Source organism: Oratosquilla oratoria, chromosome 25, assembly GCF_046742065.1.
Source record: "Oratosquilla oratoria isolate Oo_2021 chromosome 25, ASM4674206v1, whole genome shotgun sequence".
NCBI lineage: Eukaryota > Metazoa > Arthropoda > Malacostraca > Stomatopoda > Squillidae > Oratosquilla > Oratosquilla oratoria.
Window position 1 is genome coordinate 33,045,535 of NC_134801.1, and position 26,210 is coordinate 33,071,744.

At 40.3% G+C, this 26,210-nt stretch overlaps 1 protein-coding gene across 1 annotated transcript in view; it reads right to left on the reverse strand.

Moving 5' to 3' along the window:
- Positions 1-5,389: 5,389 nt before the first annotated feature.
- The window catches only part of Wbp2 (WW domain binding protein 2), a 49,522-nt gene continuing 28,701 nt past the window's right edge, over positions 5,390-26,210 (reverse strand). Inside the window, exons 4-7 of the mRNA XM_076208611.1 lie at positions 21,114-21,266; positions 14,182-14,277; positions 12,436-12,518; positions 5,390-6,557 (exon numbers count right to left, since the gene is read on the reverse strand). Of these exons, the coding sequence (XP_076064726.1) occupies positions 6,510-6,557; positions 12,436-12,518; positions 14,182-14,277; positions 21,114-21,266 (380 nt within the window). The 3' untranslated portion in view covers positions 5,390-6,509. The remainder of the gene's footprint in view (positions 6,558-12,435; positions 12,519-14,181; positions 14,278-21,113; positions 21,267-26,210) is intronic.

Below are 26,210 nucleotides of genomic sequence, written 5' to 3' on the forward strand. Positions count from 1 at the left end.
ACTGCCCTGGGTCAGAAGATATGCAGCAAGACACTACATCCACAGCAAGGCCACTTCATTTAATCTGTGACCCCTCATGCGAAAAGAACAGGAGACAGGGAGAAATCCCTTCGGGCTGTGTGAAATTATCATTTCTCCATAACCAGAGCGAGACAGGAAGGAGTAATAAATCTGGGAAGAGGTGTTTGAGAAGTCAGGTGGGGGTTACAAAGATACATACATATACCAAGGCTTTTTCCCCCTTACAAGGGAGGTAGCCAAAAAGGAAAAGGCATAAAATCGTACCCACCCATTCCATCCCTGAATACACTCCACACCCCTCCACCCTCCCTCTCATCTTAGCACCTCCTGGATGAAGGTTACAAAGATGGATAGTGAAAAACAAGGAAGTGAGGAGGAGAGCAGTGGTGGGAAGTGAGCTGGCAGGTAAGGTTGATGAAAGAATACTTAGATTGTTTGAGCATGTGGAAAGAACACTTAAGGAAAGTGTGTGGAAGGCTGAGGTGGACAAGATGAACTTGAGGGGTAAGACCAAGAATGAAATGGATGGGGTGAAGGGGCTTTGGGTAAGAGGGAATATCTGTAGGGCAGTGAAGGGAGAAGGCAAGAGATATAGGTGTGCGTAGAGAATGGTTGTGAATAAACAATAAATTGATGTAGCCCAAAGGTATTTCATGTCTTCTATTAACACAAGAGGAGACATGGAGAGAGGGTTGCCATGTGAATGAAATAGGGTAAACAAGCTTTGGCTGTTGATATGCCCAGTCTTGCTGCATTGTTTGACCTGGAAAGTGAGGGGGGGGAGGCTCAGGGATGGCCCTTCATCCACAAGGAACTAAGATAAAAGCAAAACAAATTTATGTTGGTTATAAACCATATTATTGCTTTTGACTTTTTACCAACGCTTCTCTACTCTTTAAATATCCTTATCCTCTTCAAGGCTTTTTTTTTTTTCTTTGTTGGATTTGCCCTTGTAATTTCAACCACCTTTCCAACTTTGTTTTCCCTCAACTTGGGTGTGTGAAATTCACCAATTTGTTCATGTGTTGGATTCTGGATTGACAGCTTTACCATTCTGGATGAGAGCACAGCTCATATATGCCTGATTTATGAGTAATGCTATGGCCTTGCACACACACACACACACACACACTAACGTCGGACGGACGGCGACGATTGACGTCCAGAAGAAAAAGTGAAATATTCGTGGATCTCGACGCAAAGGAAGTACCTATTGTATTTACAGGGGGAGGGGATTGCTCATGGTGTAGTGGGAAAGTGAGGAAAAAGGAGAAGGGGAGGGAAATGGAAGGAAATGAGGAAGGGGAGGACTTGGTCCAAGAGGCCAGGCGGCTTGTAAACAAACGACGAACCGATGATTTTGATTTTGATGATGGGACTAACAAAAATGTAAAGATTAGAAACATAGATAAGAGCAGTTCAATGGAAGGTGAGGATAATAATTTCCAAGGATTTAATGAGGGGGCGGAGGATACCAACCTCCCCCGACTGGAAAAATTGGAGGAAAAACTTGAACAAATGACCGAACATTGGGAGATTAGGTTCGGTAAAATGTCAAAAATTGCAGAAAGGGTTGAAACATTGGAAGAACTAGAGAAGGCGAACAAAAATTTAACTGATGAAATAGAAGAACTAAAAAGACAGTTAAGAGAAGTAAAAGAGGAGAATGAAGAATTAAAAAGGAACAATAAAGACAATAAAGAAGCAATAGCAAAAGAGGCACAGGGGTGGAAGATACAGGAAAATTGTAAAGTTGCATTTACTGATATAATTAAACAGCAAATGAAAGAACAAACTGAAGACTCAGTTATCAAAGTGATGAGACAGAAGGAGAATATTGCAAGAGACTTAGCAGATAAAAAGAAATGTATAATTATATTAGGAATGGAAGAGAAACATAACCCAGATAGAACCACAAGAATCAAGGAGGAAAATTAAAAAGTAAGCAGTTTACTAGAATTAGTTCAGTAAGATGAACCCGAAATAATGAAACAAATTGAAGAGAAGTTTAGGCTCGAAAAGTATAGTACAGATAAGACCAGACCAATTAAGATTAAATTCAGGTCACAAACGACAGCAGAGAATATCTTATAAAAAACAGGGAAACTAGCAGCAAGTGGACAATATAAAAAGGTATGGATAAAAAGGGAAATGAATAAAGAGGAAAGAGAGGAGGAAAAAATGAAAAGACAACAAGCTAAGGAAAAAAAAAAACGAGAACAGAAGAGAGTCAGAAAAAGAGAAATTCTATTGGAGAGTAAATATGAAAGTAAGGAAATTCGACATACTAGAGAAAAACAAAAGGGAAACAGAGAACACAATGGAAGTGGCAGAAAACTAAGAGTGTCTTACACAAATATAGATGGATAACAGGATTGAATGAGCCGAATGATTATCTGAAGGAAAAAGAACCGGACATAATGGGAATTGTAGAAACAAAATTAAAAGGTCCACTACCACCCAACAGTGTAGGACATGATGCATATAATTATTGGATTAGAAACAGAGACAAAAAAAGGGGGTGGAGTTATGTTCCTGACTAAGAAGGATATAAATGTGAGGTGTGTCACATATGGAAAGAATACAGTCGAGATGATCATGATCGAAGTGGAAGACAGATAAGAAGAGCAGAAAGTTTGTGATAAATTATGTGCCTCCAAAAACAGCCTCGTGGGAAGAGAGTGAACATAAAAGTATGTTAGAGGACACAAAGATAACATTAAATAAGATAATGGAAGATGGAGGAAGAATAGTTATGATGGGCGACTTTAATTGCAAAGAAGTCTGCTGGGAAGAGATGAGAGTAAAGGGTGGAGACGGCTCATGGGGAAACGTTCTACTCGAGATGATTACTGACCATACAATGACAGTGGATACAGGAGAACACTAGGTATAGAAATGAAGAACCATCAAGACTAGACCTAATAATTACATCTGAACCTAGAATAGTGGAAAAGATTGAATACAAAACACCAATAAGTAAAAGTGACCACATATTGATTGAACTGGAACTAAGTGAGGAAAAATACATGAAAAGAAATGAACAATATAGAAAAGGAAGAATGATGTATGAAAAAACAAACTTTGATAAAATAAGAGAATTCTTTCAAAAAGAAAACTGGGAAGGAATATACAAAGAAGAAACAAAAGTGGAAGAGAAATGGAATATTTTAACAAAAATTTATAAAAAAGGAGTGGAAAAGTATGTCCCAAGACAAAAACAAGAAAAGGAATATGTAAAGTGCTGGTACAACAAAAGTTGTAGGGAGTTAAAAGACAAAAGAGACAAAGCTTGGACCAGATGGAAAAAAGACAAAAGGTCTGAAAAATGGAAAATATATACTTGTTATAGAAATGAATATGTACAAACGTGCAGAGAGGAAAAGAGAAAATATGAAAAAGATGTTATCGAAAAATGTAAAGATTAACCAAAACTATTTTACAGATTTGTAAACAACAAACTGAAAAACAAACAAGATTTGGAGAAATTAAGACAAGGAGGAGTTGAATACAGAGAGGAAATTGAAATGGCGGAAATTATGAACATTTTAAATCAGTGTTTACAAGGGAGAACATACAACCTGAAGAGATCGAATGGAAAGAGAAAGTCCCCCCTATGAAAGAAATAGAAGTAACAAAGAATGAAATATTGAAATACTTGAGTAATCTTGATGTCAGAAAATCGCATGGACCAGATGAAATAGCAAACTGGATTTTGAAAGAATGCAGGAATGAACTGGCAGACAAAATACATAGCATAATAAACAGTTCCTTGAAAGAAGGAAAAGTTCCAGAAGATTGGAAAAAAAGCAAATATAGTACCTATATATAAAGGGGGAAATAAAGAAGACCCTACCAACTATAGACCAGTCTCTCTAACAAGTACAATAGCAAAAATTTGTGAAAGAATTGTCAAAAGTAGATGGGTAAAATATTTAGAAGAAAAAAAAAATGTGCTAAATCCAAGACAATTTGGATTCAGACAAGGACGATCATGCGTCACCAATTTAATATGTTTCTATTCAAGGCTAATAGATATAATACAAGAAAGAGATGGATGGGCTGATTGTGCATTTCTAGACCTAAAAAAAGCTTTTGACAAAGTACCACATAAGAAGTTGCTTAAGAAATTAGAAACTGAAGGAGGAATACAGGGCAAACTGCTAAATTGGATGGAAGACTTTTTGCAAGAAAGAAAAATGAGAGTAGTGATAAGAGACAAACACTCAAAATGGGATGAAGTAATAAGCGGTGTTCCACAAGGAACAGTTCTGGCCCCAATAATGTTTGCTATATATATTAATGATATGGATGAAGGAATTGAAAGCTATATGAGCTTCTTTGCAGATGATGCAAAACTATTGAAAAAAGTGAACACGGAAGAAGATTGTGAGTCACTACAGAGTGATCTAAATAAAGTACAGGAATGGAGTAGGAAGTGGGAGATGGAGTTCAATACAAAAAAGTGTAGTATAATGGAATTTGGAAAAAGCAAAAACAGAATAACAAGATCATATAAATTGGGAGAAGAAGGAATAAAAAAGGTAGAAAATGAGAAGGACCTGGGAGTCATTGTTATGAATAATATGTCACCTGAGAAACATATAAATAATTTTTTTGGAGAAACTTATAATTTAATAAGAACAATCAAAGTTGCATTTACATACCTGGATGAAGAAATGAAGAAAATTCTAACCACTGATAAGACCAAGATTGGAATATGCAGCAACGATATGGTCACCAAGTACAAAAAAATGTATAAAAAAACTTGAAAGAATACAAAGAGCAATTACAAAATTGGCACCAACACTCTCAAAACTATCATATGAAGAGAGACTAGCAAAACTTGAACTACAGACACTAGAGCAAAGAAGAGAGGAGATTTGATAGCTATTTACAGAATCATGAAAGGCATAGAAATTACTGATAGAGAGAATCTGATAAAATGGGATGATAGAAATACAAGAGGACACGGAAAGAAAATCAAGACAGCTATAGAAGAGATCTGAAAAAGAACAGCTTTCCTCACAGAGTAATAGACAGTTGGAACAAGTTAGATGAGAAAGTAGTGTGTGCAAAAACAATACATGAATTTAAAAATAGTTTAGATAAAATGAGATATGAAGACGGGACACCACGAGCATAGCTCCCCTTCCCATAAAATACAATTAGGTAAATACACCTAACTACTTGCCTACTTGAACCAAAATGCTGATATGCTGAGTGGTGATATTTTTCAGTCCTGGGGACAGACTAACTAGAGCAACTGAGTTAAGACGATCACTCACTACTCCAGCAAGCTGGATGCCACATGCATGTGTGTATATACACAAACAACCATATCAAAAGGTTATAAAATACTATAATATACATCAATAAAATTTATTTATGGTATAATGACTACTCCTTTGTATCACATAATTTCAACATACCTAATCAAGTAAAATACAGAAATGGTTCATATATCATTCCTTGGGTAATAATCATATATGCAAACAATAATAATTCACCTATACATAGAACAACTATATTATCATTGGGTGTATAACAGGCATCTTATGCCCATCTAGCCTGACTACCCATAGGGAAACAAACCTTTATAATCCTTGTTTATAAATAATTAGCCAATACAATAAAACCTCTTTAAGTCCATATGAAGCTCAAGTCAGTCCAATTTAACAAATATTACAACTTTATGTTAGGCCCAATTAATGACCAGAAGCACTGCAGATGTATAGTACATCATGTAATGAGAAAGCAATGCTAATAACTAAATTGTAAAGATTAAATCATTTTGCGTATGTACACATTTCGGTTATGTATTAGCTGCAAGAAATTATACAACAAAACCCCAAGGCACAGAGGTATTTAGCAATAAGGACCAACTCTTTTACTGTGCTGATTCCATCACAAACTTAGGATTGTCCTTCATTAATAGCAATCTCATTCTATCGTACAAATTTAACCAAAGTGATCCAAACCTGACTTGCCTGCAATTCTGACTTAAGGAAGTTTTAATGCACAAATATGACATAAACGGAATGATTATAATCTAGCACAGCAACAATATACATTGGATATATACTTGTGTGGGAGTGTGTGATTTACAGATTTTATTTTTACCAACTACTGTGGCTGTCTTCATTATATGATTGCCCATCTTGCTGTAGAACAGGTTTCACAACCGTAACCCTTACATAATGTGTGAGGAAGAGGAAACTTCTTGCCACTTTGCAGAGAAATCCCCCAATTCACTATTAGTACTTTTACATTTTTTTTCCATTGCAGGTTTGGTACTTTTCCAATTTTTTTTTTGACAACTCAAAATTTCCTACCTTTCTCCCAATGTATTCAAATGAACAACTTTGGTAACTCCAATTCTTTGCACTTTAATGCAAGCATTATAGACAACCCCTCCCATAACCAAAAAAGTACATCACCATCAAAAAGGATGCCCTGTTGATGTTTTATACACATCCTGCTGATGCTTACTGAGACTTCTTCGTTGCTTCACTGTAGGTAGGAGGTGACTCTGACTGCAGATGAGAAATGAATCATGGTTTTAATGTATGAAAATAAAAGTGAGCATATCTGTAATTTCTTAAAATCCTTAAGAATGACTACCTACCTAAGAACCTTCACATAGGAATTCTAGCCAAGATGAGACTGGGTGTCCAACTAATGAGAACCTAATCCCATAGTAGCCTATACAAATGAATGAATCCTCCCATATTATGCAAGGACCATGTTAAAATAAAATTCAATCTATCTATATACCAAGGACCTCTTCTCTTACAAGGGAGGTACCCAGCCAAGGCATGCACCCATCCACAACCCCACCACAAAAATAAAAGTTACAGCAACATAATACATACATACATACATATACCAAGGCTTTTTCCCCCTTACAAGGGAGGTAGCCAAAAAGAAAAAGGCACAAAATCAATTCCACCCATTCCACCCCTGAATACACTCCACACCCCTCCACCCTCCCTCTTATCTTAGCACCTCCTGAATGACGGGTCATCCCTGCACCTTGTCCACTGCCCTGGGTCAGAAGCAGTGTCGCAAGACACAGCACATCCACAGCAAGGCCGCTTCATTAAATCGGCGACCCCCCCTCTCCGTCCCCCCATTGCATAAAATGAGAGGACGGGGAGAAATCCCTTCAGGCTGCGTCAAATTTTGCTCACACATACTACCTCACCCCCCATCCACCCGCCAATTCCACGTCATGCTATCATAACATCATCCATATACAACCATTCTCCATATTCAGCAACATAATACAATTTCAAATAAGCAACCATTTTTTTTCTTTTGTTTTGACATGCCTAATAATTTGTACTGGAGTAACAACCACATATTTATTTGCATTCAATACTTACATATACCAAGGGCTTTTTTCCCCTTATAAGGGAGGTAGCCAAAAAACAAACACACAAAAACCATTCCCACCCATTCCATCCTCAATACAATCCACTCCCCTCCACCCTCTACCCTCCCCCATATCTTGGCACTTCCTAGATGACAGGTCATCCCTGTATCTTGTCCACTGCCCTGGGTTAGAAGCAGTGTCACAAGACACAGCACATCCACAGCAAGGCTGCTTCATTAAATCGGCAACCCCCCTCTCCATCCTCTCATGCATAAAAGAAGACGGGGAGAAATCCCTTTGGGCTGCATCAAATTTTTCTCACACACACTACCTCACCCCCATCCCCCCACCCATTCCACCTCATCCATATACAACCATTCTCCATTCACCCCCATCTTCTGTCCTCTCCTGTCCTTCCTCAACAGACATTCCCCTTTTCCCCAAAGCCCCTTTCACCCCATCCATCCATCTCATCCTAGGTTGCCCCCTCATGTTCACTCCCTCTACATCTGCCTTCCATACCCCCTTTACTAGTCTTCACTCATTCTTTCCATGTGCCCAAACAATCACAATATTCTTTCATCCACCCTATCTAACTCCCTTACCACCCCCATTCTCCTCCTCATTTCTCACTCTATCCTGCCTAGTAACCCCTATCATATTTCTCAGACACCTCATCTCAAACACATTCAAACTCCTTCTCTCTTCCTCTCTTATGTTCCATGTTTCTGCCCCATACAGTACTGTTGGCACAATCACTCCTTCATACAATCTCCTCTTAGCATCCATTCCCAAATGTCTATTCCTCATTACACTTTTTAATCCACCAAGGCATTTACTCGCTTCTCTCAATTTACATTCTACCTCTAACTCCACTCCTCCCTTTCCTGCCACATTTGCACCCAAGTATCTAAAACTATCCACTTCCTCCAGTTGCTCTCCCTTAATGCTCACTTCCAGTCTACTGCCACTTTCACTCCTTGTACATGTCATCATCTTTTACCCATATTTACCTTCGATTTCTTCTTTCACACACTCCCAAACTCTGTCACCAACTTCCTCAATCCCTCCTCTGATCCTGCTACAAGCGCAGTGTTGTCCGCAAACAACAGTTGGTTCACCTTCCACTTTTCTCCATTTTCTTTAACCATCTCCAATCCCTGACCCACCACCCTTGCATTTACCTCTCACACCACCCCATCCATGTATAAGTTGAACAGCCAGGGTGACATAACACATCCCTAACGAAGTCCCACCTTTACCTCGAACCACTCACTCTCTCCATTTCTAATCCTGACACATGCTCTATTACTCTCATAAAAACTCTTGACAGCTCCTAAAAGCTTTCCTATCCCATATATCTGCAAAACTTGCCAGTGCCTTCCTGTCTACCCTGTCATAAGCATTTTCCAAATCCAAAATGCCCAAAAAACATCCTTACCCTTTCCTATAGCTTTCTCACATATCTGTCTTACCACAAAAATCTGATATACGCAACCTCTACCTGTCCTAAATCCACACTGTTCCTCACCAATTACTTCCTCTGTTCCTCTCCTAATTCTCTCAATCAAGATCCTCCCATAAGCTTTCCCAACTACACTCAACAAGCTAATCCCTCTGAAACTACTACACTCGCACTTGTCCCCTTTTCCCTTGTAGAGTGGAACTATACAGGCACTCCTCCAGCCCTCCGGCACTCTACCCTCTCTCCAACAAACATTAAATAACCTCACCAACCAGTCCAACATGACTGTACCTCCTTTTTTTAGACATTCTGCATGGCATCCATCCAGACCAGATGCCTTACCTGCTCTCATCATCTTATCAACTGCCTTCACTTCATCCTTCCTTACTTCTCCTCCATTTTCCTCACTCATCAGTCATTTTCTTAGCACTTCCCACTGCAACTATCTTTCCCTCCCTATCCCTCTTCAATACATACTTAAAGAAACTTGAATGGCACCTGTGCAGATCAGAGTTGCATAGTATTCATTTAATCTTTGGAGATGAATCTTTATTTAGGGGAATGCTGAGCCACTCTTGTTTCTGCTCTCAAATCTCCTTTACCAATCAAAGACTGTCACCTCTTTTCTCATCATCCTAAGGTGGGAGATATGAATGCAGCCAGTTTTCATGAGAGGAAAACTAGATGAAATTTAAGATCACTGTATTTTTCTTCTTCACTTTTGTCTTTAGGATGTGTGCCCCGTGGGGCTACAGGGAGAAGGATGCCTAGTCCCTCTCCCCGTCCCTTTCTTCTCGCCTCTTACGATCCAAGTGGGAAAACTTGGTGGCAGTATTCTTTTCCCCCACCACAGGGAATTCCCCCAATCAGAAAGAGAATACTCAGAGAAATGGTACAGGACAGCAACAAGGGGTTGGGGGACAGCATAACGGAGGGACAGTCGTAATATAAAAGTGTCATCATTTCTCTATGAACAGAATTTCTTCTATCATAGACAAAATGATGTGTGGCTCTGGTCCGTAGGGGCGCCCCATATAGACCCTAAAGTATCGACTGCATGCTACTTTGCCACAATAACAAGCAGCCAATACCCCAGACGGTAGATAGAGTGAGAAATGAGGAGGTGAGGAGGAGAACAGGGGTGAAAAAGGATTTGGGAGAGAGGGTTGATGAAAGAATATTAGGATGGTTTGGACACATGGAAAGAATGAGTGAAGAAAGACTAGTAAAAGAGGTATGGAAGGCAGATGTGGAGGGAGTGAACATGAGGGGACGTCCTAGGATGAGGTGGATGGATGGGGTGAAGGGGGCTTTGGGGAAGAGGGGAATGTCTGTTGAGGAAGGAAGGGAGAGGACGGAAGACAGAGGTGAGTGGAGAATGGTTGTATATGGATGATGTTGTGACTGCATGAGGAGGAATTGGCGGGGGGGTGGGGGGTGGGGTAGTATGTTTGAGTAAATTTTGACGCAGCCCGAAGGGATTTCTCCCCGTCCTCTCCTTATATGCAAAGGGGGACGGAGAGGGGGGGTCGCCGATTAAATGAAGCGGCCTTGCTGTGGATGTACTGTGTCTTGCGACACTGCTTCTGACCCAGGGCGGTGGGCAGGGTTCAGGGATGACCCGTCATCCAGGAGGTGCTCAGATGAGAGGAAGGGTGGGAGGGGTGTGGAGTGTGTTTAGGGATGAAATGGGTGGGAGTGTTTTTATGCCTTTCCTTTTGTGGCTACCTCCCTTGGAAGGGGGAAAAAGCCTTGGTATATGTATGTATGTATGTATGTATTTTTCTTCTGTGGTAAGGTGCCACAAATTTAAGTCAAGAGTCAATATAGAGACAATTGAAGGAGAATGGAATCCCAACAACTCAATGCCCCGAGTGAAACTAAGCACCCAACCAGCACCCAGAGTGGATTACAATCCCCAACCTCCACTCTGAGGGGCCAATATCTAGTCTCCAGAACAGGCCCAATGATTGTTCACTCTTCCTAAATTTTTACTCTTCTATCAAACACTTGTATTCTAAATACAACTAGGTATGCAGCGACATTGTGGTCCCCCAGTACCAAAAAGAATATAGAAAGAATCCAAAGAGCAGCTACAAAAATGGCACCTGCACTTGCAAACCTATCATACGAAGAGAGATTGGCTAAACTGGAGTTACCGACACTGGAGCAAAGAAGAGAGAGAGGTGACCTATTGACCATCTACAGAATCATGAAAGGCACAGAGGTACTCGATAGTGAGAACTTACTTAACTGGGACAAAAGAAACACAAGAGGACATGGAAAGAAAATAAAAAAACATAGCTATAGAAGAGAACTGAAAAAAACAGTTTTCCTCATAGAGTTTTGGACACTTGGAACAAACTGGACAATGAAATAGTATGCGCAAAAACCATTCATGAGTTTAAAAACAAACTAGACACTGCAAGATACAAAGGCGGGACAACACGAGCATAGCTCCCCTTCCCGCAAAATACAACTAGGTAAATACAACTAGGTAAAATACATATATAACTAGGTAAATACACTGATATAGAGATTAAGGACAAGAAATGCAAGAGGACACAAGAAGAAACTTAAGAAAGACAAGAAAGACAACTACAGAAGAGATCTTAAAAAAAGAGAGAGAGAGAACTTTCCTCACATAGTAATAGATATATGGAACAAAATGAAAGAGTAAACAGCGAGTGCTAAAACTACACATGATTTTAAGAAAAAACTGGATGAAGAAAGATACAACTGCAGGTCACTATGAGCATAGCTCTCCTGCAAAATACAACTAGGTAAATACAAGCCAGTGACACCGAAACAAACCCAGGACAATATACATGCCCTAAATGCACAAGATTCAACATGTATGCATACACCTCTCCAGGACAACAGCTACCACTCACGAGTCCACTTTGAATGTAAAGAGAAACCACTAAACTACAGACCTGTGTCACTGATCAGCATGACACCACTTGGCAATCTCACCACTTACTAACAATGCCATTCCTTTCTTCCATCACTCTCTTAACATCCTACCTACCAAACTCCAACATTCCTTTCCCTTTCAGTTTTACTTCTCACAAATGTACTACTAATCTCTTCCCTTTTCTCATCCATACCACATCTACACACATTCAATGACCTAATATGTGTTAGGAGTCCTAGATCCTCTTTACCTCAACCCCCCCCCCCCCTAAAAAAAAGAAAAAAGAAAAAAGAAAAAAAAAAATCCAGTCCCCACACTGCTACAATAACACTGGCATCACTCTCTCCCCCTCTAGTGGAGAATCAGAAACATGACTGAGTTTTACACATGGTAGAGAATGGGTTCAAGAAGGCAGTAGAATGGAGTTACAGCAATAATAAATAAACAAGGGTTCCATTATTCCTTTATGAATAGATTAACACAGATGAATGACATAAAGCTCTGGTCAATAGTGGTGCCACCAAAACTGTCCCTAAAGTACTGACTGCATGTAACCATGCATTCTATATCCTCAGTACATGGTATTGCTTCAATGTCAACAGTTTTGCATTTGCACGTTGGAGTGGGCAATGAACAATTACAATTTATACTTACATATGCAGGTGGAGGCACAAATGCATACTGTGGCTTGCTGGGGTCATAATAGGCACTCTGTGCAGCTTCATAGGCTTTTGCCTCTGAAAAATAAAATACCAATCATATTTGAATCTGTTACAAGTCCTAGCCTCCTAATTGAGGGGAGTTCACAATGTTAAATTGAATCAATTGTCAATCACAAGACAAATGTTTACATTAAACCAGAAAATATTTTCAAATACCGACATCTAATTCTTACCATAAAGGTTAGCATAACCCTTTTACATAATACTCTCCTGATAGATCATTACTATCATTATCATTAATATTATCATTATTATTAACATTATCAATATTAAAGAAGTTGAAGATAAATGTGGGCAAAAGTAAGGTGACGAGATGTACAAGGGGGGAGTATGGCAGCAAATTGAAAGTATTATGGGTGAGAGACTGGAGAAAGTGGGTAGCTTTAGATACTGAGGGCAAATGTGGCAGGAAAGAGTGGAGGTGGAGGTAGAATGTAGATTGAGAGAAACAAGTAAATGCCTCCACTCTCAACTTATCTTCCACCAAAAAAATGATTTGATATTCCACCACTCTCCCCCTTAGAACATCTACATCCTTAACTCTTCCTATTATACTCCTGGTTACCACTATATAGTCCATTAATGCTCTGTCTACAACCCTTCCATCCACCACCCTCTCCCATGTGTATTTATGCTTGACTTTCTTCCTAAATACTGTATTTGCTATCATCAACTCTCTAGACACATCTCCACCATCAACTCTGCACTATGATTTTTTCCTGGAACTCCACACTTCCCAACTACTCCATCAATTGGTTCATTTCCTATTCTAGCATTTAAGTCTCCCAATACCACTACATTGACATTTCCCCCTAATCCCTCTATGCACTCATTTAAATCCATCCAAAAAGTCTCCCTTTCCTCTACACTCTTCTCACTACCAGGCCCATATGCACTTACAAAACCCCACACCTCCCTTCCCAGTTTTACCTTTATCCACATTAACTTTGAAGAAACCTCCTTCCTCTCCACTACACACTTACCTATCTCTTCACTTACAAGTATAGCCACCCCTTCTCTCCCTTATCCTCTCTTCACTCCTGAGAACCTCCCAACTATACTCCCAAACTCACACTCGCCACTCCCTCTCAACTAGTTTCACTCAATGCCAACACATCCATCTTTCTTCTCACAAACATATTGCCTATCTCTTCCCTTTTATTCTCATCTGTACCATATCCACACACATTAAGAGACCCAAACCTTTGGGGACTGGTTGGAAATTACTAGACCCTCTTATGCCTTCACTTTTTTTTAGTAATGTCCCCTTTGGGGCTACAGGAAAAACGATGTCTATTCCTAATACCCATCCCACTTTTGTCGCCTCTTACAACTTAAGTGGGAAGACTTGGTGGCAGTATTCTTTCCCACCACCACAGGGGATTATAAGGAAATTATAAGTAGAAGAAAAAGAAAGAAAGAAAAATCCCCAACATAATATATCAAGGTTAAAAAACAGTAAAATGAGCTTTGAATTGTATTTCTTATTAGCATGCTGTTCACTGGATGAAAATAACCCCCTGAAGATTGTACGAATGCAGAATAGGCCTCGCTACAGATTCAAACTGCCTCAGATGCAACCACCACACATAGAACACATCATCAGGTGATACAAAATCTCCAAATAAGTGTTATAATGAGGTCAAGATTTAATCTTAAGTCAATAATATCCACAAACCTGCAGGTGTTGCAAATGTGCCTGCTGCAGCATATCCACTTTGACCCATTATGCCTGGATAAGGTGGTGGGGCTTCATACATATACACAGCATTACCTGGAAGTGGGCAGTACAAATAAATATACAATGCATTATCAATTAGTAAATGCACACAAACACAGAGCCTGAAAATGAGAATAAAATTGAATACAAGACACCAACTGAGAAAAGTGACCATACCCTACTTGAGTTTGAAATAAAGAGGATATACAGTGGCCGCGAAAAGTTTGGGCGCAAAATTATAGGCGCCCCAACTTTCCCCTAAACTCAAAACATGCGAAAAAATACAACTTTCCACCCAAACTTTTCGCTATTTTTCAATGCTAGCGTTTGTACCCGTATTTAGCCGAGACAATACACACTATTTGGCAACTCTGTTTAGGCGCACTCGATGTCACATGGAGTCAGTTTCTAAACATCTCTCACGGAGAGTAGTCTTTTTTTTGCGGTGGTCTCTGTTTTTGTGCCTTGATATCTCCGTAATGGGAAGTGGTAAAGAGCTGGAAAGAGACACAGTTGTTACAATTATAACCCTCTATAAGGAGGGTTATAAGTGTAAAGATATTGCTACTCGTGTGGGAATTGGAGTGCGTCAAGTGCAAAAGTGGACCAAGAAATTTCGAGACGAAGGAAGTGATATCATTCCTACTCCAAAGCATCGCTCTGGTCGGCCAAGGAAGATATCAAATCGTACTTCTATGGTTCTAACTTCCTCCTATGGTTATTAGGAGGCAGTTAGAACCGTAGAAGTATGATTTGATATCTTCCTTGGTCGACCAGAGCGATGCTTTGGAGTAGGAATGATGTCACTTCCTTTGTCTCGAAATTTCTTGGTCCACTTTTGCACTTGACGCACTCCAATTCCCACACGAGTAGCAATATCTTTACACTTATAACCCTCCTTATAGAGGGTTATAATTGTAACAACTGTGTCTCTTTCCAGCTCTTTACCACTTCCCATTACGGAGATATCAAGGCACAAAAACAGAGACCACCGCAAAAAAAAAGACTACTCTCCGTGAGAGATGTTTAGAAACTGACACCATGTGACATCGAGTGCGCCTAAACAGAGTTGCCAAATAGTGTGTATTGTCTCGGCTAAATACGGGTACAAACGCTAGCATTGAAAAATAGCGAAAAGTTTGGGTGGAAAGTTGTATTTTTCGCAAGTTTTGAGTTTAGAGGAAAGTTGGGGCGCCTATAATTTTGCGCCCAAACTTTTCGCGGCCACTGTATATATGGAAAGAAATGAGAAGTACAGAAAAGGAAGACTGATGTATAATAAAATGGACTATGGAAAACTTAGAAACTTCTTTTAAAAAACAAACATATACCAAAAAGGTTTTTTCCCCCCTTACAAGGGAGGTAACCAAAAAAACAAAGGCATAAAGACCATTCCCGCCCATTCCATCCCTAATACACTCCACTTCCCTCCACCCTCTACCCTCCCTCTTATCTTGGCACCTCCTGGATGATGGGTCATCCCTGCATCCCGTCCACTGCCCTGGGTCAGGAGCAGTGTCGCAAGACACAGCACATCCACTGCCCTGGGTCAGGAGCAGTGTCGCAAGACACAGCACATCCACAGCAAGGCCGCTTTATATCATCAGCGACCCCCTCTCTCCGTCCCCCCATGCAGAAAGGGAGAAGACAGGGAGAAATCCCTTCGGGCTGCATAAAAATGTTCTCACACATACTCCCTCACCCCCCATCCCCCCTTCTCCATTCACCCCTCTTCTTTCCTCTCCCGTCCTTCCTCCACAGACATTTCCCTCTTCACTAAAGCCCCTTTTACCCCATCCATCCATCTCATCCTAGGTCACCCCCTCATGTTCACTCCCTCCACATCTGCCTTCCATACCTCTTTTACTGTCTTTCTTCACTCATTCTTTCCATGTGTCCAAACCATCCTAATATTCTTTCATCAACCCTATCTCCCAACCCCCTTTCCACCCCTGTTCTCCTCCTCACCTCCTCATTTCTCACTCTATCTAGCCCAGTAACCCCCATCATACTTCTCAGACACCTCATCTCAAACACATTCAAACTCTTTCTCTCTTCCTTTCTTATGTTCCATGTTTCTGCCCCATACAGTGCTGTTGGCACAATCACTCCTTCATATAGTCTCCTCTTAGCATCCATTCCCAAATGTCTATTCCTCATTACACTTTTTAATCCACCAAGGCATTTACTCGCTTCTCTCAATCTACATTCTACCTCCACCTTCACTCCGCCCTTTCCTGCCACATTTGCACCCAAGTATCTAAAACTATCCATTTCCTCCAGTCACTCTCCCTTAATGCTCACTTCCAGATTACTGCCACTTTCACCCCTTGTACATATCATCACCTTACTTTTACCCACATTTATCTTCAGCTTTCTTCTATTACACACTCTCCCAAACTCTGTCACCAATTTCCTCAATCCCTCCTCCGATCCTGCCACAAGCAGTGTCGTCCGCAAACAACAGCTGGCTCACCTCCCACTTTTCTCCATTTTCTTTAACCATCTCCAACCCCTGACCCACTACCCTTGCATTTACCTCTCGCACCACCCCATCCATGTATAAGTTGAACAGCCAGGACAACATAACGCATAATTGACAAAGTCCCACCTTTACCTCGAACCACTCACTCTCTCCATTTCTAATCCTGACACAAGCTCTGCTACTCTCATAAAAAATCTTGACTGCTCCTAGAAGCTTTCTTCCTATCCTGTATATCCGCAAAGCCTCCAACAGTGCCTTTCTGTCTACCCTGTTTTAAGGGACTGTGGGAAGTGCTTATAGGTGAACGTGTCATAAAAGTTGTTCAATTTCTTTGGTGAACTTATGTATACTTACTCTATCGGAAAGAGTATTATTGCATACTAAATTGTTTTAGTAACATGTATATATTACGTGTAGTTAATTTTTTTCTTTCTTTTTTTTATGATAGTATCTGTAATCATTGAAGTATCCACAGGCATAGGTAATCAGCCTACTATGTAGGAAATGAAAGATTAGAGTCTTGGAAACAACTTCATTGAGTTAGATTTTTTCCTACTCTCTTTTATTCTTTTTTATGATTTTTTTATTTTGAATAGTAGAAACTTCAGTGAAAATCTGCTATGATAAATTAAACAAAAAAATTAAGTTACAGTTTCCTTTGTTTTTTCCTGATCAAATTAAAGAATTACTCTTTCTCTTTACAAATTCGAAAGAATGAATGAAATCGGACAAAAAGAAACTGAGATATGGCTATTTAAATATAAAAAACATAAACTTTTCAGGAGAGGCATTTAAAGTTTAAAGGAGCGCACCGGCATTTAAAATCCTCCGGCCGCGTACTCACTCGTGACATTGTCTATTTTTTTACGTTTCCGTTTAAAACTTTAAACAAAACTGAACTGGCTATCGAAAATTTGACTTAATTTCAATATACAGAATGTTTTTTCATGCAATGGGGTTGCCAGATGTCGCCAATAATTTATCTATTTCATTTTATATATAAGAACAGAAACGGAATTGAGCTGTAATATTTGGTCGAAGTGTTACAGCCATCATAGAGAATCTTTTGAATACCTGTTGGTAGAATAAAAGATAATACGATCGCATGCATGACTGGTAGGCTAACAGATACGCGACAGGGCGACATCCTTTCTCCTTTAGCTTTGAAGAGATACTGAGATCCTTGTGGTGATTGACGATTAGTGTTGGGCAAGTTGCCAGATATCTCCATATATATTAATTATAGTAAACAAAACAGAACTGGGTATCAAAATTTTGACTTTATTTCAATATACAGAATGTTTTTTCATGCAATGGGGTTGCCAGAGGTTGCCAAAAATTTATCTATTTTATTTTATATATAAGAAAAGAAACGGAATTGAGCTGTAATATTTGGCTAAAGTGTTACCACCATCATAGAGAATCTTTTGAAATGTTTACCTAAAATTCGTTGATTTTCCAGAATTTTTCGTGTTTTCGCGCCCTACAGTCCCTTAAGCCTTTTCCAGGTCCATAAAGGCCCAAAAAACATCCTTCCCCTTTCCTATAGCTTCCTCACATATCTGTCTTACCACAAAAATCTGATCTACACAACCTCTACCTGTCCTAAATCCACACTGTTCCTCACCAATTACTCCCTCTGTTCCTCTCCTAATTCTCTCAATCAAGATCCTCTCATAAGCCTTCCCAACTACACTTAATAAGCTAATCCCTCTGAAACTACCACATTCACACTTGTCCCCTTTTCCCTTGTAAAGTGGAACTATACAGGCACTCCTCCAGTCCTCTGGCACTCTACCCTCTCTCCAGCAAACATTAAATAACCTCACCAGCCAGTCCACCATCACTGTACCTCCTTTTTTTTAGACATTCTGCATGGCATCCATCCAGACCAGGTGCCTTACCTGCTTTCATCATATTAACAACTGCCTTCACTTCATCCTTCCTTATTTCTCCTCCAATTCCTCACTCATCACTCTCATTTTCTTAGCATTACCCACTACAGCTATCTTTCCCTCCCTATCCTCCTTCACATTTAGCAACTCCCTAAAATATTCTGCCCATCTTCCCTTTACTGCCTTCTCTTCCATTATCATCTCTCCATCTGCACCTTTTACCTTTTCTTCTCTACTTGATTCACCTCCTCTTCCTCTCTTAATTTCTTTCCAAAACATCTTTTTATTACTTTCAAAATTTTCTGTCATACTCTTACCCCATTTCACATCTGCTCTTCTCTTTGCCTCCTTTATCTTTTGCTTTACTTCTCTTTTCTTTTCTTTGTACCTCTCATATGACTCCCTCGTCCTATTTTGTAACCAATCTGTGAAAGCTTGCTTCTTCTCTTCTACAACCTTCTTTGTTTCCTCATCCCACCATTCACTACCCTTCCTTCTATTTCCTCCTGTCCTTCTTGTTCCACACACCATCTTTGCACACTTTGTTACTCCCTCCTTGAACCATCCCCATTCCTCCTCAACCAATATATAAAGGAGAAACAAGACCCAACCAATTACAGACCAGTCTCCCTTACAAGTACAGTAGCAAAAATTTGTGAAAAAATAATTAAAAATAGATGGACAAAACATTTGGAGGAAAACAATACACTAAATCAGAGACAATTCAGATTTAGACAGGGAAGGTCATGTGTCAAATTTGATCTGTTTCTATTCAAGACTAATAGATATAATACAAGAATGGGATGAATGGGCTGATTGTTTTCCTACATTTACAAAAAGCTTTTGATAAAGTACCACACAAAAATTTATTAAGAAAACTGGAAACCATAGGAGGGATACAAGGAAAACTATTGAAATTGATGGAGGATTTCTTGCATGAAAGAAAAATGAGAGTACTGCTGAAAGAAGAAGTGATTAGTGGTGTCCCACAGGGATCAGTATTGGCTCCAATAATGTTTGCTATTTATTTAAATAACATGGATGAGGGTGTAGAATGTTTCATGAACTTTTTTGCAGATGACACAAAACTGATGAGGAAAGAACAGAAATGGACTGTGAGTCACTATGGAGAGACCTAAACAGGATTTGGGAATGGAGTCAGAAGTGGGAAGTGGTCTTCAACATAAAGAAATGTAACATAATGGAATTTGAAAAAAAGTAAAAAAAAATATATATATCAGGACAATATAAAATTGGTACAAAGGAAGTAAAGAAAGCGAGTTCGGAAAAAGACCTGGGAATAATTATAACAAATGACATGACTCCTGATAAAAAGATAAATAAAATTGTTGGAGAAACCTACAATTTGCTAAGATCAATAAAGGTGGCCTTTACCTACTTGGACGAAGAAATGGTGAAAAAACTAATCACACTGATAAGGCCAAGACTTCAGCAACACTATGGACACCCAGTACTAAAAAGAATATAATGAAAATTGAAAGAATCTAAAGAGCAATTACAAAGATGGTCCCAACACTTTCAAAACTGTCATATGAGGAAAGAATGTCAAAGTTGGAATGACTTTAGAACAAAGAAGAGAAAGAGGTGACCTATTGACAATTTTAAAAACCATGAAAGGTATGGAAGACCTTGATAGAGAAGACTTACTAAATTGGGACAAGAGGACATGAAAGGAAACTCAAAAAGGACAGTTATTGAAGAGACATGAAAAAGAACAGCTTTCCCCAGTGGTGGATGTATGGAACAAACTGGATGAAATGATAGTTTGTGCAAAAACCATACACGAATTTAGGAAAATTTTAGATATTACAAGATACATAGACAGGACACCACAAGCAAAGCTTCCCCTCCTGTAGGATACAATTAGGTACATACATCCCAACATGTTTGCAGATAATATAAAAATCACAAGAAGAGTGAAAACAAAGGACTGTAAACTATTACAAAAAGATCTAGACAATATTTTTGGATGGAGCCAAGAATGGGTAATGAAGTTCAATGCCAAAAAAAGGAATGTACTGGAAATGGGCAATAGTGGCAAAAGACCATCCTTAAACCATTCCTTGGGAAGTGAACACATTACAAAAGCAAAAAAGGAGAATGACTTGGGAGTGTTAATAAAAGACAACCTATCACCTGACATAGCAGGATTGTGGGAGCATATGGGCTACAGCAGAAGACCAAAGTGGCATTTCACTTGGTGGATGAAGAGATGGTGATTAAAAAAAATAAATAAATAAAATAAATAAATATATAATTAATCCACTCCCACCCGTTTCATCCCCACATCCTCCACTACCACTCACCCCCTCCCTCCCTCTTATCTTGGCTCCTCCTGGATGACAGGTTATACCTTCATCTTGCCCACTGCCCTGGGTCAGAAGCAGTGTAGCAAGACACAGCACATCCATGGAATAAAATATTCCTAACTGTATCCATCATATTTTTTGTCTCCATAACTTATGTATTACCAAAAAGTTATCACTTACTGTCTGGCCTATCAGGGAAGGCACCTGTTGGGGGCACCCAACCATAATAGCCCCCAGCAGGTGGAGCATATGCTGGTGGAGGCGCAGGTCCCATAGGCGCTGAGGGGGCTGTATATGGTGGTGGGGCATCAGCGAAGTTATAGTTACGGCTTGCTGCAACAAGTAAACAAACAAGCAAGATAAAATAGTTATTATTATAAATCATATCTTGTCTCTTTTAACCAGTTCTTTTATTCTTTGGGACAAAATTGTGATGAAAAGATGAGTTTCATATATGGTAAAGGTGAGATTTAATGGCAGCAGAAGTTAAAAATTATCAACATTTTTGAGTGTAGATTTAATAGATCAATGTGTTTGGCTCATATCTCTCGTTAAGGAGACTTGATGCTCCCAGGTAGCTGGGAACAGCTACTGGATTGGCCTTAGACTCACTAAAGAAATATTTTCCTGTCTGGCTTTGGCTAAGGTAGGACTGTGGGGTTCTAGGTTTTCAGTCTCTTGAAACTCAAGCCATGCATTTGCATATGATGAGTGCACTTTCCTTGGTAGTCTCCACTGATTCTTACTTTCTTCCCCTTTAACTTCACCATTTCCTCTCCCTCATTTAAGGTGGCATATACAGAACATTTAAGATAAATAAGGCAGAAGGAAAGTGTACAAAATAAGCTCATGATCTGTTCCACTAGTGGGGTGCACTAAGGAATTGGCCATATTGCTAGGGAAGGGTTAGATGGGTATCATGTAGAATGTATAAAAAAAAAAAGGGAGGTACAGTGATGTGGACTAGTTGGTGAGGTTATTTAATGTTTAAGAAAGGGTAGAGTGCCAAAGGACTGAAGGAGTGCCTGTATAGTTCCACTTTACATGGGAAAAGGGGATAAGTGTGAGTGTAGTAGTTTCAGAGGAATCAGCTTGTTAACCCCTTCCATACGGTGCCGCATACGTAGGCATCATGAGGAGCAAGTGGATACGCGAGGCTGCCATATCGGCGTCTTGATTATATTTATTGTAGTTGCCCCTCCGTAATGACATACAGGTAAACGTCGACTTACGATGGCATTAGGTTTCGATAGAGCCATCGTAAGACGATCTCATCGTAAGTCGATCCCCACTCTGTTCCGTGGTCACTGTACTTAGCCTACCTGTATATTAACCACCAGAGATACTGAATATAGCCTATTAAACATGTACAGTAGTTTATTTAATTATTTTTATCCTTTTTACCATATTCAAACACTATAATATGTATTTTCAGTACGGAACTTAAATCTCGCGGGCAGCAGCCAATGCCAGCCGTACGACGTGACGTAATAATACTCGCATCATAAAATATAGTCACCACTTATATCGATCGTTCTCTCTTTCACCCGCGAATTTTGAAAACCACAGAGAATGAATCATTTGAGAGAATGTAAAAACACAGGGGCGACTACAATAAATATAATCAAGACGCCGATATGGCAGCGTCGCGAATCCACTTGCTCCTCATGACGCCTACGTGTGCGGCACCGTATGGAAGGGGTTAAATTATCATATCGTCGTCGTCGTCATCGTAAAGTCGAACAATCGTAAGTCGCGGCCATCGTAAGTCGACGTTTACCTGTACTCTCTAAACTGAATGAGGAACAGTGTGGGTTTAGGGCAGGTAGGGGTTGCGTGGATCTGATTTTTGTGGCAAGAAATATGTGAGAAAGCTTTAAAAAAAAGTATGGATGTTTTTTGTGCCTTTATGTGTGGATTTAGATCGGGTAGAGGTTGTGTAGATCAGATTTTTGTGGTAATACAGATATGTGAGAAAGCTATAGGAAAGGGGAAGGATGTTTTTTGGGCCATTATGGACCTGGAAAAGGCTTAAGACAGGGTAGACAGGAAGGCACTGTGGGAGGCTTTGCGGATATACGGGATACGAGGAAAGCTTCTAGGAGCTGTCAAGAGTTTTTATGAGAGTAGTAGAGCTTGTGTCAGGATTAGAAATGGAGAGAGTGAGTGGTTCGAGGTAAAGGTGGGACTTCGTCAATTATGTGTTATGTTGTCCTGGCTGTTCAACTTATACACGGATGGGGTAGTGCGAGAGGTAAATGCAAGGGTAGTGGGTCAGGGATTGGAGATGGTTAAAGAAAATGGAGAAAAGTGGGAGGTGAGCCAGCTGTTGTTTGCTGATGACACTGCGCTTGTGGCAGGATTGGAGGAGGGATTGGGGAAGTTGGTGGCAGAGTTTGGGAGTGTGTGATAGAAGAAAGCTAAAGATAAATGTGGGTAAAAGTAAGGTGATGATATGTACAAGGGGTGAAAGTGATAGTAATCTAGAAGTGAGCATTAAGGGAGAGTGACTGGAGGAAGTGGATAGTTTTAGATACTTGGGTGCAAATGTGGCAGGAAAAGGTGGAGGTAGAATGTAGATTGAGAGAAGCAAGTAAATGCCTTGGTGGATTAAAAAGTGTAATGAGGAATAGACATTTGGGAATGGATGCTAAGAGGAGACTGCATGAAGGAGTGATTGTGCCAACAGCACTGTATGGGGCAGAAACATGGAACATAAGAGAGGAAGAGAGAAGGAGGTTGAATGTGTTTGAGATGAGGTGTCTGAGAAGTATGATGGGGGTTACTAGGCTGGATAAAGTGAGAAATGAGGAGGTGAGGAGGAGAACAGGGGTGGAAAGGGGGTTGGGAGATAGGGTTGATGAAAGAGTATTAGGATGGTTTGGACACATGGAAAGAATGAGTGAAGAAAGACTAGTAAAAGAGGTATGGAAGGCAGATGTGGAGGGAGTGAACGTGAAGGGACGTCCTTGGATGAGGTGGATGGATGGGGTGAAGGGGGCTTTGGGGAAGAGGGGAATGTCTGTTGAGGAAGGACAGGAGAGGACAGAAGACATGTGAATGGAGAATGGTTGTATATGAATGATGTTGTGATGCATGGGGTGGAATGGGCGGGTAGATGGGGGGTGAGGTAGTATGTGTGAGCAAATTTTGACGCAGCCTGAAGGGATTTCTCCCTGTCTTCTCCTTTATGCAATGGGGGGACGGAGAGGGGGGGGGTCGAAGATTTAATGAAGCGGCCTTGCTGTGGATGTGCTGTGTCTTGCGACACTGCTTCTGACCCAGGGCAGTGGACAAGGTGCAGGGATGACCCGTCAACCAGGAGGTGCTAAGATGAGAGGGAGGGTGGAGGGGTGTGGAGTGTATTCAGGGATGGAATGGGTGGGAATGATTTTATGCCTTTTTCCTTTTTGGCTACCTCCCTTGTAAGGGGGAAAAAGCCTTGGTATATGTATGTATGGATTTGGAAAAGGCTTATGACAGGGTAGACAGGAAGGCACTGTGGGAGGTATTGTAGATATATGGGATAGGAGGAAAGCTTTTATGAGCATTAAAGAGTTTTTACAAGAGTAGTAGAGCTTATGTTAGAATACGATATGGAGAGAGTGAATGGTTTGAGGTAAAGGTTGGACTTCGTCAAGGATGTGTTATGTTGCTTTGGCTGTTCAATTAATACATGGATGGGGTGATGCAAGAGTTACATGCAAGGGTGGGTTAGGGATTGGAGATGGTTTAAGAAAATCAAGAAAAGTGGGAGATAAGCCAGTGGTTGTTTGCTGACAACACTGTGCTTATGATAGGATCAGAGGAGGGATTGAGGAAGTTAGTGACAGTTTGGGAAGGTGTGTGAAAGAAGGAAGTTGAAGATAAATGTGAGTCAAAGTAAAGTGATGAGATGTACAAGGGGAGAAAGTGGCAGCAGACTGGAAACGTGTATTAAGGGAGAGAGACTGGAGAAAATAGATAGTTTTAGATACTTGGGTGCAAATGTGGCAGGAAAGAGAGGAGTGGAGACGGAGGCAGAATGTAGATTGAGAGAAGCAAGTAAATGCCTTGGGGGATTAAAAAGTGTAATAAGAAACAGACATTTGGGAATGGATGCTAAGAGGAGATTGTATGAAGGAGTGATTGTGCCGACAGCACTGTATGGGGCAGAAACATGGTACATAGGAGAGAAATTTGAATATGTTTGAGATGAGGTCCCTGAGAAGTACGATTGGGGTTACTTCAAGAAACAAGGAGGTGAGGAGGAAAATGGGGATGGAAAAGGAGTTGGAAGATGTAGTTGATGAAGGAGTATTGGGATGGTTTGGACACATGGAAAGAATGAGTGAAGAAAGATTAGCAAAAGAGGTGTGGAAGGCAGAGGTGGAAGGAGTGAACATGAGGAGGTGACCAAGGATAAGATGGATGGATGGGGTAAAAGGGGCATTGGGAATGAGGGGAATGTCTGTTAAGGAAGGATGGGAAAAGACAGAAGATAGGGGTGAGTGGAGAATGGTTGTGTATGGATGATGCTGTGATGTACGAATGGGAGTGGGTGGGAGATGGGGGCGTGAGGGAGTATGTGTGAAAAATAAATTGACAGCCTGAAAGCATTTCTCCCCATCTCCATTTTTGCATGAGGGGACAGAGAGGGTAGGATTGCAGATTTAATGAAACGGCCTTGCTGTAGATGTGCTGTGTCTTGCGACAATGCTAATGACCCAGGGCAGTGGGCGAGATGCAGGGCAGGATGACCCGTCATCCAGGAGGAACCAAGATTAGAGGGAGGGAGGGAGGAGGGTGGATGGAAGTGGAGTATTTGGGGATGGAAAGGGTGAGAGTGAATTTTATGCATTTGTTGTTTTTGGCTACCTCTTTTGTAAGGGGGGAAAATCCTTTGGTATATGTATGTATGCTAGGGAGGAATATGGTGCAAGTTTTAAGTCTAAAGCAGGATAACATGAAAGGGAAAAGAGTGACAGAAATAACAGGGTGTAGGTTATGGGAAGGGACTTGAAATAAATTCCAATTGTTTGAACTTTACAGATAGCTGGACATTAACCCCTTCACTCCAGGCCAAAATCTTGCGGGCAGCATTAGCTGCCAGACGTACGATGTAGCGTCATAATACTCGCATTATAAAAAATAAAGTTACCGCTGTATTGCTCATTCTCTTTCACCCATGAATTTTGATAACCATAGAAAATATCATGAAGCCAGTTAACAGAGTATAGGGGTCACGCAGGTACAACTACAATATATATAATCAAGACGCCGACAACGGCATCCTCG